This window comes from Spea bombifrons, chromosome 9, assembly GCF_027358695.1.
Source record: "Spea bombifrons isolate aSpeBom1 chromosome 9, aSpeBom1.2.pri, whole genome shotgun sequence".
Taxonomy (NCBI): Eukaryota; Metazoa; Chordata; class Amphibia; order Anura; family Pelobatidae; genus Spea; species Spea bombifrons.
This window is the reverse complement of record NC_071095.1, coordinates 16355492-16374825: the sequence shown is the minus strand read 5'-3', so window position 1 is coordinate 16374825 and position 19334 is coordinate 16355492. Positions and strand designations below refer to the sequence as shown.

Here is a 19334-nt window from a genome sequence, read left to right as displayed (position 1 = left end):
TATTCAGGGGACCGGGCTACATGCGATGCATACGCACAGCGTCTTCGCCAGGGACCCTCCACTTACCGTCCGGGATGTGCAGAAGCAGCCAGCCCTGCCGGTGGCAGTAATGTAACACGTGACACAGCGTCAGGCTTTTACCGGTTCCTCTCTTCCCATCTGACAGGCGAAATGTTAGGGACAATCTTCTGCACAGTGGTTCCCTGCTAGGCTCCTCCACCTAATCGGAACGGTCTGAGAAGCCCCTCCAGTTCCCCCGGGCGGACAAAGCGGCAGCTTTTACCCGCCAAACGGGCACCAAAGCCAATACAGAAGGATACACACGACGTAGCGGACCGCCGGCTGGGAGTAGTTGGCGTTTCTCAGGTAGCTGATGAGCTCCAGAGCGGGTTTGCGGACCATCAGACACGCTTCATTGAAGGTCTTGCACTGTCACAGAGAACTCAAGATACAAACAGGCCCCTTTTTGGTATGAAGACAACACCAGGACAATGGCACCAACCTGTAACTGGTAGCGGTACGGCAAACCCTGTGGGAAGACCACCTTAAGCTCCTGCGAGGGGATGGAGTAATACTGAGCTTCATGGTGCTCCGTATGGCGGTCCTGCAAACACAAGAGACTAGAAACAGCCTGTGCCACCACCACCACGCCATCAACACAAAGGAATTCTGCCCGTCCCAGCCCTTCCGTACCAACGAGGGGTATCAGAAACCCAAAGGACCCTTATCTGTGTCTCAACCGAGGTGACGCGGCCCTTCTGCAGGACGGCATCGGCCGCATTACCACCAGGAAGCAGACAAATAGCGTGTACTGCCACGGCGGGCGCGGGCCGGGTATGAAGGGGCATCGCCGCGTGCGCATAGTACATCTACTGGACGGAATGGGATCCTGTCCATGTATCTCCCGATATCAATAAAGTTATTTGTGTGGCACCCGTACAGCCATCCTATTAGGATGAATCCCGCCTGTTGCCTAGCAACCTGGGTACCAGAGGGCACATTCTGCAACATGATGGGGCCCTCATCACATGACCTGCTGCAGTGTCCCAGGAGATGGGGCTGCAGACGCGCCATTCAATCGGTTACAACCCTTTGGAAGGAACTGGCCGAGCTGCGGCTAAGACCCCGGCGGGCTTCCCTGACGTCGGCCAGCCCTGGATTCTGGAATCGTTAAATGAAACGCAAATGATGGACGGAGCCTGAACGCGCATGAGCTGAAGATGCAGCGCGTTGTCATGGAGACGCTAGCATTCAGCGTGGTAACTGACCGGGTCACTTTCGATGGTCCGGAAGATGTCTCGGGGCACAGCGTCAGCCTGCGGCAAGGCGCCGCTCATCCATGCCCGGCCGAGCATGTGGCGCGCAGGAATCACCTAGAAAACACAGCACGGGGTGGGCATTGGGCAACTCAGCCTGACCTTTAACACGGGGGGTCACTAAGGCACCTGCAGAGGTCTCTTACCTTGTGCCGGCTCCATCCCACGAGGTGTCTGAGCGGCATTTCTGTCAGAGGCCTGGGAGAGACGGCGATGACCTGAGCAGGGACCCGGGAGCTTTATTCTAATGACAGCAGAAGCCAGTAACCCCACGCTTCGCGTCCTTCCCCCAGCCAGTCACACTCAGATCGGGCTCAGGGTTAGTGCGTCATCAGTGCGCGCCGCTGGAGGCAGCCATTTTGTTGGAGTCACGTTATCGGCGCTATGGCGACCGCAACTAAGTTGTGTCATGTTGACGCTGCCTCGAGAATATGCTCTTCCCTCAGCAAACATGGCCGCCGAGGCTTCGGCGCCCAACTTCCGTCGCGGGGAGGCGCTCTGGCCTAAGACGCGGCGCTGAGGTTACAGCTGGAACGTCACGCGCGGGAAAGAGCCCGGTGCGCGCGGGTGGTCACGTGCCTTCCTCGGCTGGTGACGCGGCGACACCGACACCCGCCATCTTGTGTGACCGGCGCGGGGGGAGGGGCAGGAGCGACCGAAACTCGGTGAGTGAAATGCTGTCCCGTCATGCATCGCTGGTGGGAGTGGGTTCCAGGAGCTTACGCTCTATCTGTGACAGGATATTGGGGTGCGGGAAAAATTTGCATATACCCTATGTGCCCACGCGTGACAGAATAGAGGAGTGGGGGGAAGCAGTGTATGCCCACGCCTGACAGGATAGCGGAGAGAGGAAAGCAGTGTATGCCCACGCGTGTCATGATAGCGGAGGGGGGAAAGTGGCGTATTCCCACATGTGACAGGGTAGCGGAGGGGGAAAGTGGCGTATGCCCATGCGTGACAGGATAGCGGAGGGGGGAAGTGGCGTATGCCCACGCGTGACAGGATAGCGGAGCGGGGAAAGTGGCGTATGCCCTCATGTGACAGGATAGCGGAGGGGGAAAGTGGCGTATACCTACGCGTGACAGGATAGCGGAGGGGTGAAAGTGGCATATGCCCATGCGTGACAGGATAGCGGGGGGGGAATCAGTGCGTGACAGGATAGCGGAGGGGGGAAAGCAGCGTATGCCCACGCGTGACAGGATAGCGGAGGGGGGAAAGCAGCGTATGCCCACGCGTGACAGGATAGCGGAGGGGGGAAAGCAGCGTATGCCCACGCGTGACAGGATAGCGGAGGGGGGAAAGCGGCGTATGCCCACGTGTGACAGGATAGAGGAGGGGGGAAAGTGGCGTGTGCCCACGTGTGACAGGATAGAGGAGGGGGGAAAGTGGCGTGTGCCCACGCGTGACAGGATAAAGGAGGGGGAAAGTGGCGTGTGCCCACGTGTGACAGGATAGAGGAGGGGGAAAGTGGCGTGTGCCCACGCGTGACAGGATAGCGGAGGGGGGAAGTGGCGTATGCCCACGCGTGACAGGATAGCGGAGCGGGGAAAGTGGCGTATGCCCTCATGTGACAGGATAGCGGAGGGGGAAAGTGGCGTATACCTACGCGTGACAGGATAGCGGAGGGGTGAAAGTGGCATATGCCCATGCGTGACAGGATAGCGGGGGGGGAATCAGTGCGTGACAGGATAGCGGAGGGGGGAAAGCAGCGTATGCCCACGCGTGACAGGATAGCGGAGGGGGAAAAGCAGCGTATGCCCACGCGTGACAGGATAGCGGAGGGGGGAAAGCAGCGTATGCCCACGCGTGACAGGATAGCGGAGGGGGGAAAGCAGCGTATGCCCACGCGTGACAGGATAGAGGAGGGGGGAAAGTGGCGTGTGCCCACGTGTGACAGGATAGAGGAGGGGGGAAAGTGGCGTGTGCCCACGCGTGACAGGATAAAGGAGGGGGAAAGTGGCGTGTGCCCACGTGTGACAGGATAGAGGAGGGGGAAAGTGGCGTGTGCCCACGCGTGACAGGATAGCGGAGGGGGGAAGTGGCGTATGCCCACGCGTGACAGGATAGCAGAGGGGGGAAAGTGGCGTGTGCTCACGCGTGACAGGATAGAGGAGGGGGGAAAGTGGCGTGTGCCCATGCGTGACAGGATAGAGGAGGGGGGAAAGTGGCGTGTGCCCACGCGTGACAGGATAGAGGAGGGGGGAAAGTGGCGTGTGCCCACGCGTGACAGGATAGAGGAGGGGGGAAAGTGGCGTGTGCCCACGCGTGACAGGATAGAGGAGGGGGGAAAGTGGCGTGTGCCCACGCGTGACAGGATAGAGGAGGGGGGAAAGTGGCGTGTGCCCACGCGTGACAGGATAGAGGAGGGGGGAAAGTGGCGTGTGCCCACGCGTGACAGGATAGAGGAGGGGGGAAAGTGGCGTGTGCCCACGCGTGACAGGATAGAGGAGGGGGGAAAGTGGCGTGTGCCCACGCGTGACAGGATAGCGGAGGGGGGAAAGTGGCGTATGCCCACGTGTGACAGGATAGCGGAGGGGGGAAAGTGGCGTATGCCCACGCGTGACAGGATAGCGGAGGGGGGGAGTGGCATGTGCCCACGCGTGACAGGATAGCGGAGGGGGGAAAGCGACGTGTGATAGGATAGCGGAGGGGGGAAAGCGGCGTGTGACAGGATAGCGGAGGGGGGAATGCGGCGCGCGTGACAGGATAGCGGAGGGGGGAAAGCGGCGCGTGACAGGATAGCGGAGGGGGAAAGCGGCGCGTGACAGGACAGCGGAGGGGGGAAAGCGGCGCGTGACAGGATAGCGGAGGGGGGGCGGATCAGTGCGTGACAGGATATCGGAGGGGGTGAAGCGGCGCGTGACAGGATAGCGCGGGGGGAGCGGCGTGTAGAGGATTAGCGGCCCTTTTGGTCATTATACTGGTGTATGGGGGATTAGTGCCCCCTGTTACACAGGTGTATGGAGGATTAGCTCCCCCCATTATACAGGTGCATGGGGGGATTAGCTCCCCCCATTATACAGGTGCATGGGGGGGATTAGCTCCCCCATTATACAGTTGTATGGAGGATTAGCGCCACCTGTTATACAGGTGTATGGGATATTAGCACCGCCCCCTGCTATACAGGTTTATTGGAGATTAGAGCCCCCCTGTTATACAGGTGTATCAGTGATTAGCGCGCCCCCCTGTTATACAGGTGTATGGGATATTAGCACCACCCCCTGCTATACAGGTCTATTGGAGATTAGAGCCCCCCCTGTTATACAGGCGTATCAGTGATTAGCGCACCCCCCTGTTATACAGGTGTATGGGATATTAGCACCGCCCCCTGCTATACAGGTCTATTGGAGATTAGAGCCCCCCCCATTATACAGGTGTATCAGTGATTAGCGCGCCCCCCTGTTATACAGGTGTATGGGATATTAGCACCCCCTCTGCTATACAGGTCTATTGGAGATTAGAGCCCCCCCCCGCGTTATACAGGTGTGTGGGGGATTAGCCCCCCATTATACATGTATTAGCACCGCCCCTTGCTATACAGGTCTATTAGAGATTAGAGCCCCCCCATTATACAGCTGTATGGGGGATTAGCGCTGCCCCCTGCTATACAGGTGTATGGGGGATTAGCACAGCCCCCTGCTTTACAGGTGTATGGGGGCTTAGCGCTGCCCCCTGCTATACAGGTGTATGGCGGATTAGCGCTGCCCCCTGCTATACAGGTGTATGGGGGATTAGCGCTGCCCCCTGCTATACAGCTGTATGGGGGATTAGCACAGCCCCCTGCTATACAGCTGTATGGGGGATTAGCACAGCCCCCTGCTATACAGCTGTATGGGGGATTAGCACAGCCCCCTGCTATACAGGTATATGGCGGATTAGCGCTGCCCCCTGCTATACAGGTGTATGGGGGATTAGCGCTGCCCCCTGCTATACAGGTGTATGGGGGATTAGCGCTGCCCCCTGCTATACAGCTGTATGGGGGATTAGCACAGCCCCCTGCTATACAGCTGTATGGGGGATTAGCGCTGCCCCCTGCTATACAGGTGTATGGGGGATTAGCGCTGCCCCCTGCTATACAGGTGTATGGGGGATTAGCGCTGCCCCCTGCTATACAGGTGTATGGGGGATTAGCGCTGCCCCCTGCTATACGGCTGTATGGCGGATAAGCACTGTTGATAATGCAGTGATGTACCTTTGGTCCTGTTTGGTAAATAGACCCTCTGGTGATTATAGGGTTGGGTGAGATAAGCAGCACAGGGGGCAGTTACTTGTGTTTGGGGTTTACAGGTGAATTGTTTGTCTGCCGTTCTGTGAACAAGCTGTTTCGGGGGCATACGGTTAATTTGGGCCGATGCGGTGGATTTCGGTGTATATAGGATATCTGGACCCTTGAGTGTAAACTCTGGCTTTCGACACACAGCCCCATCCCAGGTGCATCTGTCTCCTGCCCTGACTTGAAGTGGTTAATCTCCTCCTGCACTGGTTACCGGAGTCCTTCCCCTCCTCTCTGCCGTCCTCTTTCCCCTCCTCTCTGCTCTCCCCCCTCCCCTTGGTACAGATGCAGGGGCTTTAGGGTTGGGTTTCATTAACAGCCGTCCCAGCCCTCCTCAGTGTAAACAGAGCGGAGAGAGCCTCTCCGGGGGCCGGCCACCAAATGTAAGAGGTAAACAAGCTGCTGGCAGAATGGCGCTGGTGGAGGGGAGCCAAGCACATCCACTCCAGGCGGCGCTCACTCGGGGTACGATGGGCTTGTGTTTTGTTTCGTGCGTGGATCGTGCGCGTGTGAGGATGCAGGCCGGGATCTCTGCGCAGGAATATTCTCCTGCGTGGTAACAGCAGCAGCAGCATCCAATCATCTGCCATGTTTGTGTGCGGCCTTCCTAATGCAGTACGTATCTACCGTACGATGGCTGTTAGTTCTGGGAGTGTGTTCCGTCATCTGGTGGCATGTAGGGGTTTGGTGTAGATATCACAGTCAACTAAACAGCTGGTTGGATTTATGACATCAGTCAGCAGGACTGGCGGTTGTATTAATGACATCACTGACAGAAATCCCAATGTTTGGTTAGTGACATACATAACAGCTGGAATGTATTTACTGTTATCGGACCTTTTTGACAATTGAACATTGTTGCTCCGGTCTGTGACGTCACCGGCAGATGTATTGTGGCTCAGGTCTGTGAATCCCAGCAGGCATTTAGTGGCTCCGCTCTGTGACGTCACCGGCAGGTGTATAATGGCTCTGGTCTGTGACGTCACCGGCAGGTGTATAATGGCTCCGTTCTGTGACGTCACCGGCATGTGCGTCGTGCCTCTGGTCTGTGACGTCACCGGCAGGTGTACAGTGGTTCTGGTCCGTGACATCACCGGAAGTGTACTTTGGTCTGTGGTGTCGCCGGCAGGTGTACTATGGCTCTGATCTGTGATGTCACTGGCATGAGTACTTTGGCTCAGGTGTGTGACGTCACAGGCAGGTGTAGCGCCTGTCAGGTGTGTGACGTCACAGGCAGATGTAGCGCGTGTCAGGTGTGTGACGTCACAGGCAGGTGTAGCACCTGTCAGGTGTGTGACGTCACAGGCAGGTGTAGCGCGTGTCAGGTGTGTGACGTCACAGGCAGGTGTAGCGCGTGTCAGGTGTGTGACGTCACAGGCAGGTGTAGCGCGTGTCAGGTGTGTGATGTCACAGGTAGGTGTAGCGCGTGTCAGGTGTGTGACGTCACAGGCAGGTGTAGCGCGTGTCAGGTGTGTGATGTCACAGGCAGGTGTAGCGCGTGTCAGGTGTGTGATGTCACAGGCAGGTGTAGCGCGTGTCAGGTGTGTGATGTCACAGGCAGGTGTAGCGCGTGTCAGGTGTGTGATGTCACAGGCAGGTGTAGTGCCTGTCTGGTGTGTGACGTCACAGGCAGGTGTAGCGCCTGTCTGGTGTGTGACGTCACAGGCAGGTGTAGCGCCTGTCAGGTGTGTGACGTCACAGGCAGGTGTAGCGCGTGTCAGGTGTGTGACGTCACAGGCAGGTGTAGTGCCTGTCTGGTGTGTGACGTCACAGGCAGGCGTAGTGCCTGTCTGGTGTGTGATGTCACAGGCAGGTGTAGCGCGTGTCAGGTGTGTGACGTCACAGGCAGGTGTAGCGCGTGTCAGGTGTGTGACGTCACAGGCAGGTGTAGCGCCTGTCTGGTGTGTGATGTCACAGGAAGGTGGACCGCCTGTCAGGTGTGTGGCGTCGTGGGGTAAAGTATAGACTGTTCTGATTGGTGAGAGGCACCCCGTTTAAGGATATTCTGTCTTGTATGAGCCAATCACTAATGCTGTTCTTTGTGTGTTTGCAGAGGGGCTCGCAGGCTCCGCCTCCTGAACCATAAATGCTTCTCATGTGGTGGGACAGATCTCCTTCCGTGACGTTTCTCGTGGGAAAGGCTGCACGAGCCTGTGATGGACCATAGGAATACTGCTATGTTAGGAGGAGGATCTGATTCAGAAAGGCCTGTGGAACCCTCTTCTGTCGTGAAAGGCAAGAAAGACACCGCGCAAGAGATCAGCGGGAAGGAGCCCGACGGCGCGCAGGCCAGCTCCACCGCAGACGCAGCACAGCAATTCTCCGTCACAGAGACCAACTTCTCGGAGGGCAACTTAAAACTAAAAATTGGTCTTCAGGCCAAGAGAACTAAAAAGCCTCCAAAGAACCTGGAGAATTATGTCTGCCGTCCCGCCATAAAAACGAGCATCAAACATACGCGGAGGGCCCCCAAGGGCGGGAAGATGCCAGAGGACAGAAGGGAGCCGATCTCCCTCAAACAGGTGGGTAGAGATCACATGTCCGGGGGTTAGCACAGCCATCATTTAGTATGTGCAGGCCGCGCATGCTTTAAAGTCTAGCCGCGATTATGCGGCCTCTGTGTGATTCTTGTACAGAAATGTCAGATTAGGCCAAATACATTAAGAAACGCTTTCCCGACAAAAAGACTGAGCTGTCTTCTATGACATCATCACATGAACCTGGGTGAACCTTCCACAGTTCAAAGAGGTCACTTGTGAGACATCAGCCAATAAAAAGCCATGAAACGTGGCTTCATTCACGTTAAAATCAAAAGCGTCTGCATGGAACCTGGGAGTCAGGGGTTAAAGCGTAAGCGCTAATAGAAAGGTGGCTTCATTCATAGAACCGAAGCCGGTTCCTCGGCCCGCAGCACAGGACTGAGCCTAAGCTGTGGCGCGGTATCGTGCGTACAAACGTCCCGTACATACTCTTCCATGTACTATCGCGGGGGCCGGGCCTTGTGCGTCTCCCTGTGTAATCGGCTCCCGACAGAAGAGGTAATTACTGTTTACAATTTAAGTGGACAGCTAATTCATGGGCTGATGGGCATTCAGCTCCTGAATCTAAGATGAGATTGAGGACTGACTAAGGTTTGAGTCTTTATAGACTAGACGGGACGACGGGGTCTGGACTACCGGCAGCTTCTGAGTTTCTGTTACTGAATGCTATTTTCAAATTGCATTTGTAGATCTTTTTATCAAACAAAAATAAAAACAATACTAAAAAGTAGCATTTATAGCATTATGTGTAGACAGTAGGAGGCAGCGGACACATTGAGGTTTATTCAACACGACTCCTCTGGAAGCACATGGCAGCGTGTAACCCTGAGATATGGGGGGATATGGCAGCGTGTAACCCTGAGATATGGGGGGATATGGGAGCGTGTAACCCTGAGATATGGGGGATATGGCAGCGTGTAACCCTGAGATATGGGGGGATATGGCAGCGTGTAACCCTGAGATATGGGGGATATGGCAGCGTGTAACCCTGAGATATGGGGGGATATGGGAGCGTGTAACCCTGAGATATGGGGGGATATGGCAGCGTGTAACCCTGAGATATGGGGGATATGGGAGCGTGTAACCCTGAGATATGGGGGATATGGCAGCGTGTAACCCTGAGATATGGGGGGATATGGCAGCGTGTAACCCTGAGATATGGGGGGATATGGGAGCGTGTAACCCTGAGATATGGGGGGATATGGGAGCGTGTAACCCTGAGATATGGGGGGATATGGGAGCGTGTAACCCTGAGATATGGGGGATATGGCAGCGTGTAACCCTGAGATATGGGGGGATATGGCAGCGTGTAACCCTGAGATATGGGGGGATATGGCAGCGTGTAACCCTGAGATATGGGGGGATATGGCAGCGTGTAACCCTGAGATATGGGGGATATGGCAGCGTGTAACCCTGAGATATGGGGGGATATGGCAGCGTGTAACCCTGAGATATGGGGGGATATGGCAGCGTGTAACCCTGAGATATGGGGGGATATGGCAGCGTGTAACCCTGAGATATGGGGGGATATGGGAGCGTGTAACCCTGAGATATGGGGGGATATGGGAGCGTGTAACCCTGAGATATGGGGGGATATGGCAGCGTGTAACCCTGAGATATGGGGGGATATGGCAGCGTGTAACCCTGAGATATGGGGGGATATGGCAGCGTGTAACCCTGAGATATGGGGGGATATGGGAGCGTGTAACCCTGAGATATGGGGGGATATGGGAGCGTGTAACCCTGAGATATGGGGGGATATGGGAGCGTGTAACCCTGAGATATGGGGGGATATGGCAGTGTGTAACCCTGAGATATGGGGGGATATGGCAGCGTGTAACCCTGAGATATGGGGGGATATGGGAGCGTGTAACCCTGAGATATGTGGGGATATGGGAGCGTGTAACCCTGAGATATGGGGGGATATGGGAGCGTGTAACCCTGAGATATGGGGGGGATATGGCAGCGTGTAACCCTGAGATATGGGGGGGATATGGCATCTTTAACCCTGTGATATGGGGGATATGGGAGCATGTAACCCTGAGATATGGGGGGATATGGCAGCGTGTAACCCTGAGATATGGGGGGGTATGGGAGCGTGTAACCCTGAGATATGGGGGGATATGGTAGCGTGTAACCCTGAGATATGGGGGGATATGGGAGCGTGTAACCCTGAGATATGGGGGGATATGGGAGCGTGTAACCCTGAGATATGGGGGGTATGGCAGCGTGCAACCCTGAGATATGGGGGGATATGGGAGCGTGTAACCCTGAGATATGGGGGATATGGGAGCGTGTAACCCTGAGATATGGGGGATATGGCAGCGTGTAACCCTGAGATATGGGGGGATATGGGAGCGTGTAACCCTGAGATATGGGGGGATATGGGAGCGTGTAACCCTGAGATATGGGGGGATATGGGAGCGTGTAACCCTGAGATATGGGGGGATATGGGTGCGTGTAACCGTGAGATATGGGGAAATGGCAGCGTGTAACCCTGAGATATGGGGGGATATGGCAGCGTGTAACCCTGAGATATGGGGGGATATGGCAGCGTGTAACCCTGAGATATGGGGGGATATGGGAGCGTGTAACCCTGAGATATGGGGGGATATGGGTGCGTGTAACCGTGAGATATGGGGAAATGGCAGCGTGTAACCCTGAGATATGGGGGGATATGGCAGCGTGTAACCCTGAGATATGGGGGGATATGGCAGCGTGTAACCCTGAGATATGGGGGATATGGGAGCGTGTAACCCTGAGATATGGGGGGATATGGGAGCGTGTAACCCTGAGATATGGGGGGATATGGGTGCGTGTAACCCTGAGATATGGGGGATATGGGAGCGTGTAACCCTGAGATATGGGGGGATATGGGAGCGTGTAACCCTGAGATATGGGGGGATATGGCAGCGTGTAACCCTGAGATATGGGGGGGTATGGGAGCGTGTAACCCTGAGATATGGGGGGATATGGGAGCGTGTAACCCTGAGATATGGGGGGATATGGGAGCGTGTAACCCTGAGATATGGGGGGATATGGCAGCGTGTAACCCTGAGATATGGGGGGATATGGCAGCGTGTAACCCTGAGATATAGGGGATATGGCAGCGTGTAACCCTGAGATATGGGGGGATATGGGAGCGTGTAACCGTGAGATATGGGGGGGATATGGGAGCGTGTAACCCTGAGATATGGAGGGATATGGGAGCGTGTAACCCTGAGATATGGGGGGGGTATGGAGCGTGTAACCCTGAGATATGGGGGGATATGGGAGCGTGTAACCCTGAGATATGGGGGGATATGGGAGCGTGTAACCCTGAGATATGGGGGATATGGGAGCGTGTAACCCTGAGATATGGGGGGATATGGCAGCGTGTAACCCTGAGATATGGGGGGATATGGAGGCGTGTAACCCTGAGATATGGGGGATATGGCAGCGTGCAACCCTGAGATATGGGGGGATATGGAGGCGTGTAACCCTGAGATATGGGGGATATGGCAGCGTGCAACCCTGAGATATGGGGGGATATGGCAGCGTGTAACCCTGAGATATGGGTGGATATGGGAGCGTGTAACCCTGAGATATGGGGGGATATGGGTGCGTGTAACCCTGAGATATGGGGGATATGGGAGCGTGTAACCCTGAGATATGGGGGGATATGGGAGCGTGTAACCCTGAGATATGGGGGGATATGGGAGCGTGTAACCCTGAGATATGGGGGATATGGGAGCGTGTAACCCTGAGATATGGGGGATATGGCAGCGTGTAACCCAGAGATATGGGGGGATATGGGAGCGTGTAACCCTGAGATATGGGGGGATATGGGAGCGTGTAACCCTGAGATATGGGGGATATGGCAGCGTGTAACCCTGAGATATGGGGGGAAATGGCAGCGTGTAACCCTGAGATATGGGGGGTATGGCAGCGTGTAACCCTGAGATATGGGGGATATGGCAGCGTGTAACCCTGAGATATGGGGGGATATGGGAGCGTGTAACCGTGAGATATGGGGGGGATATGGGAGCGTGTAACCCTGAGATATGGAGGGATATGGGAGCGTGTAACCCAGAGATATGGAGGGATATGGGAGCGTGTAACCCTGAGATATGGGGGGATATGGCAGCGTGTAACCCTGAGATATGGGGGGATATGGGAGCGTGTAACCCTGAGATATGGGGGGATATGGCAGCGTGTAACCCTGAGATATGGGGGATATGGCAGCGTGTAACCCTGAGATATGGGGGGGTTATGGAGCGTGTAACCCTGAGATATGGGGGGATATGGGAGCGTGTAACCCTGAGATATGGGGGGATATGGGAGCGTGTAACCCTGAGATATGGGGGGATATGGGAGCGTGTAACCCTGAGATATGGGGGGATATGGGAGCGTGTAACCCTGAGATATGGGGGGATATGGCAGCGTGTAACCCTGAGATATGAGGGATATGGCAGCGTGTAACCCTGAGATATGGGGGGGATATGGCAGCGTGTAACCCTGAGATATGGGGGATATGGCAGCGTGTAACCCTGAGATATGGGGGGATATGGGAGCGTGTAACCCTGAGATATGGGGGAAATGGCAGCGTGTAACCCTGAGATATGGGGGGTATGGCAGCGTGCAACCCTGAGATATGGGGGGATATGGGAGCGTGTAACCCTGAGATATGGGGGGGATATGGGAGCGTGTAACCCTGAGATATGGGGGATATGGGAGCGTGTAACCCTGAGATATGGGGGGATATGGGAGCGTGTAACCCTGAGATATGGGGGGGTATGGGAGCGTGTAACTCTGAGATATGGGGGGATATGGGAGCGTGTAACCCTGAGATATGGGGGGATATGGCAGCGTGTAACCCTGAGATATGGGGGGATATGGGAGCGTGTAACCCTGAGATATGGGGGGATATGGGAGCGTGTAACCCTGAGATATGGGGGGATATGGGAGCGTGTAACCCTGAGATATGGGGGGATATGGGAGCGTGTAACCCTGAGATATGGGGGGATATGGGAGCGTGTAACCCTGAGATATGGGGGGTATGGCAGCGTGCAACCCTGAGATATGGGGGGATATGGGAGCGTGTAACCCTGAGATATGGGGGGATATTGGAGCGTGTAACCCTGAGATATGGGGGATATGGGAGCGTGTAACCCTGAGATATGGGGGGATATGGGAGCGTGTAACCCTGAGATATGGGGGGATATGGCAGCGTGTAACCCTGAGATATGGGGGGATATGGCAGCGTGTAACCCTGAGATATGGGGGATATGGGAGCGTGTAACCCTGAGATATGGGGGGATATGGCAGCGTGTAACCCTGAGATATGGGGGGATATGGCAGCGTGTAACCCTGAGATATGGGGGGATATGGCAGCGTGTAACCCTGAGATATGGGGGATATGGCAGCGTGTAACCCTGAGATATGGGGGGATATGGGAGCGTGTAACCCTGAGATATGGGGGATATGGCAGCGTGTAACCCTGAGATATGGGGGGATATGGCAGCGTGTAACCCTGAGATATGGGGGGATATGGCAGTGTGTAACCCTGAGATATGGGGGATATGGGAGCGTGTAACCCTGAGATATGGGGGGATATGGGAGCGTGTAACCCTGAGATATGGGGGGATATGGCAGCGTGTAACCCTGAGATATGGGGGGATATGGCAGCGTGTAACCCTGAGATATGGGGGGATATGGGAGCGTGTAACCCTGAGATATGGGGGATATGGGAGCGTGTAACCCTGAGATATGGGGGATATGGCAGCGTGTAACCCTGAGATATGGGGGATATGGCAGCGTGTAACCCTGAGATATGGGGGGATATGGGAGCGTGTAACCCTGAGATATGGGGGATATGGCAGCGTGTAACCCAGAGATATGGGGGGATATGGGAGCGTGTAACCCTGAGATATGGAGGGATATGGGAGCATGTAACCCTGAGATATGGGGGATATGGGAGCGTGTAACCCTGAGATATGGGGGGATATGGCAGCGTGTAACCCTGAGATATGGGAGCGTGTAACCCTGAGATATGGGGGATATGGGAGCGTGTAACCCTGAGATATGGGGGGATATGGGAGCGTGTAACCCTGAGATATGGGGGATATGGCAGCGTGTAACCCTGAGATATGGGGGATATGGGAGCGTGTAACCCTGAGATATGGGAGCGTGTAATCCTGAGATATGGGGGGATAAAGCGGCGTGTAACCCTGAGATATGGGGGGATATGGCAGCGTGTAACCCTGAGATATGGGGGGATATGGCAGCGTGTAACCCTGAGATATGGGGGGATATGGGAGCGTGTAACCCTGAGATATGGGGGATATGGGAGCGTGTAACCCTGAGATATGGGGGGATATGGGAGCGTGTAACCCTGAGATATGGGGGGATATGGGAGCGTGTAACCCTGAGATATGGGGGGATATGGGAGCGTGTAACCCTGAGATATGGGGGGATATGGGAGCGTGTAACCCTGAGATATGGGGGGATATGGGAGCGTGTAACCCTGAGATATGGGGGGATATGGGAGCGTGTAACCCTGAGATATGAGGGATATGGCAGCGTGTAACCCTGAGATATGGGGGGATATGGCAGCGTGTAACCCTGGGATATGGGGGGATATGGCAGCGTGTAACCCTGAGATATGGGGGATATGGCAGCGTGTAACCCTGAGATATGGGGGATATGGGAGCGTGTAACCCTGAGATATGGGGGGATATGGCAGCGTGTAACCCTGAGATATGGGGGGATATGGCAGCGTGTAACCCTGAGATATGGGGGGATATGGGAGCGTGTAACCCTGAGATATGGGGGGATATGGGAGCGTGTAACCCTGAGATATGGGGGGATATGGGAGCGTGTAACCCTGAGATATGGGGGGATATGGCAGCGTGTAACCCTGAGATATGGGGGGATATGGCAGCGTGTAACCCTGAGATATGGGGGATATGGGAGCGTGTAACCCTGAGATATGGGGGGATATGGCAGCGTGTAACCCTGAGATATGGGGGGATATGGGAGCGTGTAACCCTGAGATATGGGGGGATATGGGAGCGTGTAACCCTGAGATATGGGGGGATATGGGAGCGTGTAACCCTGAGATATGGGGGGATATGGGAGCGTGTAACCCTGAGATATGGGGGGATATGGCAGCGTGTAACCCTGAGATATGGGGGATATGGGAGCGTGTAACCCTGAGATATGGGGGGATATGGCAGCGTGTAACCCAGAGATATGGGGGGATATGGGAGCGTGTAACCCTGAGATATGGGGGATATGGGAGCGTGTAACCCTGAGATATGGGGGGATATGGGAGCGTGTAACCCTGAGATATGGGGGGATATGGGAGCGTGTAACCCTGAGATATGGGGGGATATGGGAGCGTGTAACCCTGAGATATGGGGGGATATGGGAGCGTGTAACCCTGAGATATGGGGGGATATGGGAGCGTGTAACCCTGAGATATGGGGGGATATGGCAGCGTGTAACCCTGAGATATGGGGGATATGGGAGCGTGTAACCCTGAGATATGGGGGGATATGGCAGCGTGTAACCCAGAGATATGGGGGGATATGGGAGCGTGTAACCCTGAGATATGGGGGATATGGGAGCGTGTAACCCTGAGATATGGGGGGATATGGGAGCGTGTAACCCTGAGATATGGGGGGATATGGCAGCGTGTAACCCTGAGATATGGGAGCGTGTAACCCTGAGATATGGGGGATATGGCAGCGTGTAACCCTGAGATATGGGGGGATATGGGAGCGTGTAACCCTGAGATATGGGGGATATGGGAGCGTGTAACCCTGAGATATGGGAGCGTGTAATCCTGAGATATGGGGGGATAAAGCGGCGTGTAACCCTGAGATATGGGGGGATATGGCAGCGTGTAACCCTGAGATATGGGGGGATATGGCAGCGTGTAACCCTGAGATATGGGGGGATATGGGAGCGTGTAACCCTGAGATATGGGGGATATGGGAGCGTGTAACCCTGAGATATGGGGGGATATGGGAGCGTGTAACCCTGAGATATGGGGGGATATGGGAGCGTGTAACCCTGAGATATGGGGGGATATGGGAGCGTGTAACCCTGAGATATGGGGGGATATGGGAGCGTGTAACCCTGAGATATGGGGGGATATGGGAGCGTGTAACCCTGAGATATGGGGGGATATGGCAGCGTGTAACCCTGAGATATGGGGGGATATGGGAGCGTGTAACCCTGAGATATGGGGGGATATGGGAGCGTGTAACCCTGAGATATGGGGGGATATGGGAGCGTGTAATCCTGAGATATGGGGGGATATGGCAGCGTGTAACCCTGAGATATGGGGGGATATGGGAGCGTGTAACCCTGAGATATGGGGGGATATGGCAGCGTGTAACCCTGAGATATGAGGGATATGGCAGCGTGTAACCCTGAGATATGGGGGGATATGGCAGCGTGTAACCCTGAGATATGGGGGGATATGGCAGCGTGTAACCCTGAGATATGGGGGGATATGGCAGCGTGTAACCCTGAGATATGGGGGGATATGGCAGCGTGTAATCCTGAGATATGGGGGATATGGCAGCGTGTAACCCTGAGATATGGGGGATATGGGAGCGTGTAACCCTGAGATATGGGGGGATATGGAGGCGTGTAACCCTGAGATATGGGGGATATGGCAGCGTGTAACCCTGAGATATGGGGGATATGGCAGCGTGTAACCCTGAGATATGGGGGGATATGGCAGCGTGTAACCCTGAGATATGGGGGATATGGCAGCGTGTAATCCTGAGATATGGGGGGATATGGCAGCGTGTAATCCTGAGATATGGGGGATATGGCAGCGTGTAACCCTGAGATATGGGGGATATGGCAGCGTGTAACCCTGAGATATGAGGGATATGGCAGCGTGTAACCCTGAGATATGGGGGATATGGCAGCGTGTAACCCTGAGATATGGGGGGATATGGCAGCGTGTAACCCTGAGATATGAGGGATATGGCAGCGTGTAACCCTGAGATATGGGGGATATGGCAGCGTGTAACCGTGAGATATGGGGGGATATGGCAGCGTGTAACCCTGAGATATGGGGGGATATGGCAGCGTGTAACCCTGAGATATGGGGGATATGGCAGCGTGTAACCCTGAGATATGGGGGATATGGGAGCGTGTAACCCTGAGATATGGGGGGATATGGCAGCGTGTAACCCTGAGGCTTGACAATGGGATAGTTTAACCCTTGGCGTAGTAGACATCTCTCCAGTCTTTCTGCCGTGCTGTCGGTAGATACTGGTATTTTTAGCTGTGATGAAGAAATTTTAGCAATAGTCTGTATCCTGTGTGCTTTGCCTAGTGGTTTCCATGGTGACGGCTGACCTAATTCAGTGGAAGGATACAGGCGGGAGTTTGTTGGTGCGTGTGTTCGAATTGTGCATTAGAGGTGATTGGGTGATGTTGAAAGACGAGATCTCCTTCAGAGGAGCGAGGAAGCCACAACCTGAATGGCGCACCTTTCCAGGTACAGGACGCCAACTGCTAAAGTTACCGTCCAGCTTTATTCGCCGGAGCAGGTGATGGAGCGGCCCATGGACTCTTTCGGCTGATTCCTGAGGGGTGACTGGAGCTTTGTGCCTCTTCCTCCAGCTCTCCGGGAGCTTGGGCGACCGGTCACAGAGGGTCTCTCCTATTGGCCGGTCGTGTTATCATTGTGAAGATTCAGTAGCAGAAGGGGCTCACGCTTAGCAGTAAATGGAGCTCTGCGTAGCTACCCTGTTTAGTGACATGGCGGCCTGTTGGGCGTTACCGAGCCCGTTGCTGCGCTGGGCGGCTTTGCTCGTGGTGAGCGAGTGTGGGAATCTATGATCTGTGATGGATGTACAGCAGACTGTCCGGCCACGAGCTGGTGATTAGGGCCCGTCTGAAGAATGTGGGCTATCGGCCCCAGTTATGGGATCTTAAAAAGAGCAAGTAATATGGCTGTAGGCGTTGGGAGTGATTGTGCGGACTCTGTGGTTGTATGCCTCGTAAAACAAGGCCTCTCCGAGCTGTCTTTGGAGCTTCCATTGACCCTCTTAAGCGGGTTGGTATGGTGGGCAGTGAGGGGCAGAGTGTGTAGGCCCTACTACCGGGCGAGACAGGCCAGTAAGTGCTGTCCGGAGCAGAACTGGGGAGCCGAACACAGGCTGTTTTACCAGCGTCTGCAGTAAAGTCTATTTAAACCCAGACAATGTTCACTAGGTGTTAGACTGGGCCGTATGGGGATAGGGGCCGTTACGTCACACTGGGGCAGGGTGCGGGTTTGGACCATGATGTCAGGGTGCTGGAGGGGAGAGTGCAGTGTGGCACTGTGTGGCAGGGTGCCGGATAGGTAGAGTGCAGTGTGGCAGGGTGCCGGGGGGGAGAGTGCAGTGTGGCACTGTGTGGCAGGGTGCCGGATAGGGAGAGTGCAGTGTGGCAGGGTGCCGGAGGGGAGAGTGCAGTGTGGCGCTGTGTGGCAGGGTGTCGGAGGGGAGAGTCCAGTGTGGCACTGTGTGGCAGGGTGCCGGATAGGGAGAGTGCAGTGTGGCACTGTGTGGCAGGGTGCCGGAGGGGAGAGTGCAGTGTGGCAGGGTGCCAGAGGGGAGAGTGCAGTGTGGCAGGGTGCCGGAGGGGAGAGTGCAGTGTGGCGCTGTGTGGCAGGGTGCCGGAGGGGAGAGTGCTGTGTGGCGCTGTGTGGCAGGGTGCCGGAGGGGAGAGTGCAGTGTGGCAGGGTGCCGGAGGGGAGAGTGCAGTGTGGCACTGTGTGGCAGGGTGCTGGATAGGGAGAGTGCAGTGTGGCGCTGTGTGGCAGGGTGCCGGAGGGGAGAGTGCAGTGTGGCAGGGTGCCGGGCGGGGGAGTGCAGTGTGGCAGGGTGCCGGAGGGGAGAGTGCAGTGTGGCACTGTGTGGCAGGGTGTTGGAGGGGAGAGTGCTGTGTGGCGCTGTGTGGCAGGGTGCCGGAGGGGAGAGTGCAGTGTGGCAGGTTGCCGGAGGGGAGAGTGCAGTGTGGCGCTGTGTGGCAGGGTGCCGGAGGGGAGAGTGCAGTGTGGCAGGGTGCCGGAGGGGAGAGTGCAGTGTGGCACTGTGTGGCAGGTTGCTGGAGGGGAGAGTGCAGTGTGGCACTGTGTGGCAGGGTGCCGGATAGGTAGAGTGCAGTGTGGCAGGGTGCCGGAGAGGGGAGAGTGCAGTGTGTCAGGGT

General features: G+C 55.8%; 2 protein-coding genes across 3 annotated transcripts in view; one reads left to right on the top strand and one right to left on the bottom strand.

Annotated features, from left to right (window-relative positions):
* The window catches only part of DAP3 (death associated protein 3), a 31094-nt gene extending 29469 nt beyond the window's left edge, over positions 1-1625 (bottom strand). For both annotated transcript variants that reach the window (XR_008355463.1, XM_053474571.1), the window contains exons 1-5: positions 1463-1625; positions 1269-1373; positions 503-604; positions 321-429; positions 67-159 (exon numbers count right to left, since the gene is read on the bottom strand). Coding sequence is in view for 1 of the 2 variants with exons in the window: in XM_053474571.1 (XP_053330546.1) it covers positions 67-159; positions 321-429; positions 503-604; positions 1269-1373; positions 1463-1501 (448 nt within the window). In the remaining variant the exon portion in view is untranslated. The remainder of the gene's footprint in view (positions 1-66; positions 160-320; positions 430-502; positions 605-1268; positions 1374-1462) is intronic.
* A 48-nt stretch (positions 1626-1673) lies between these two features.
* The window catches only part of ASH1L (ASH1 like histone lysine methyltransferase), a 39505-nt gene continuing 21844 nt past the window's right edge, over positions 1674-19334 (top strand). The window contains exons 1-2 of the mRNA XM_053474569.1: positions 1674-1981; positions 7643-8111. Of these exons, the coding sequence (XP_053330544.1) occupies positions 7746-8111 (366 nt within the window). The 5' untranslated portion in view covers positions 1674-1981; positions 7643-7745. The remainder of the gene's footprint in view (positions 1982-7642; positions 8112-19334) is intronic.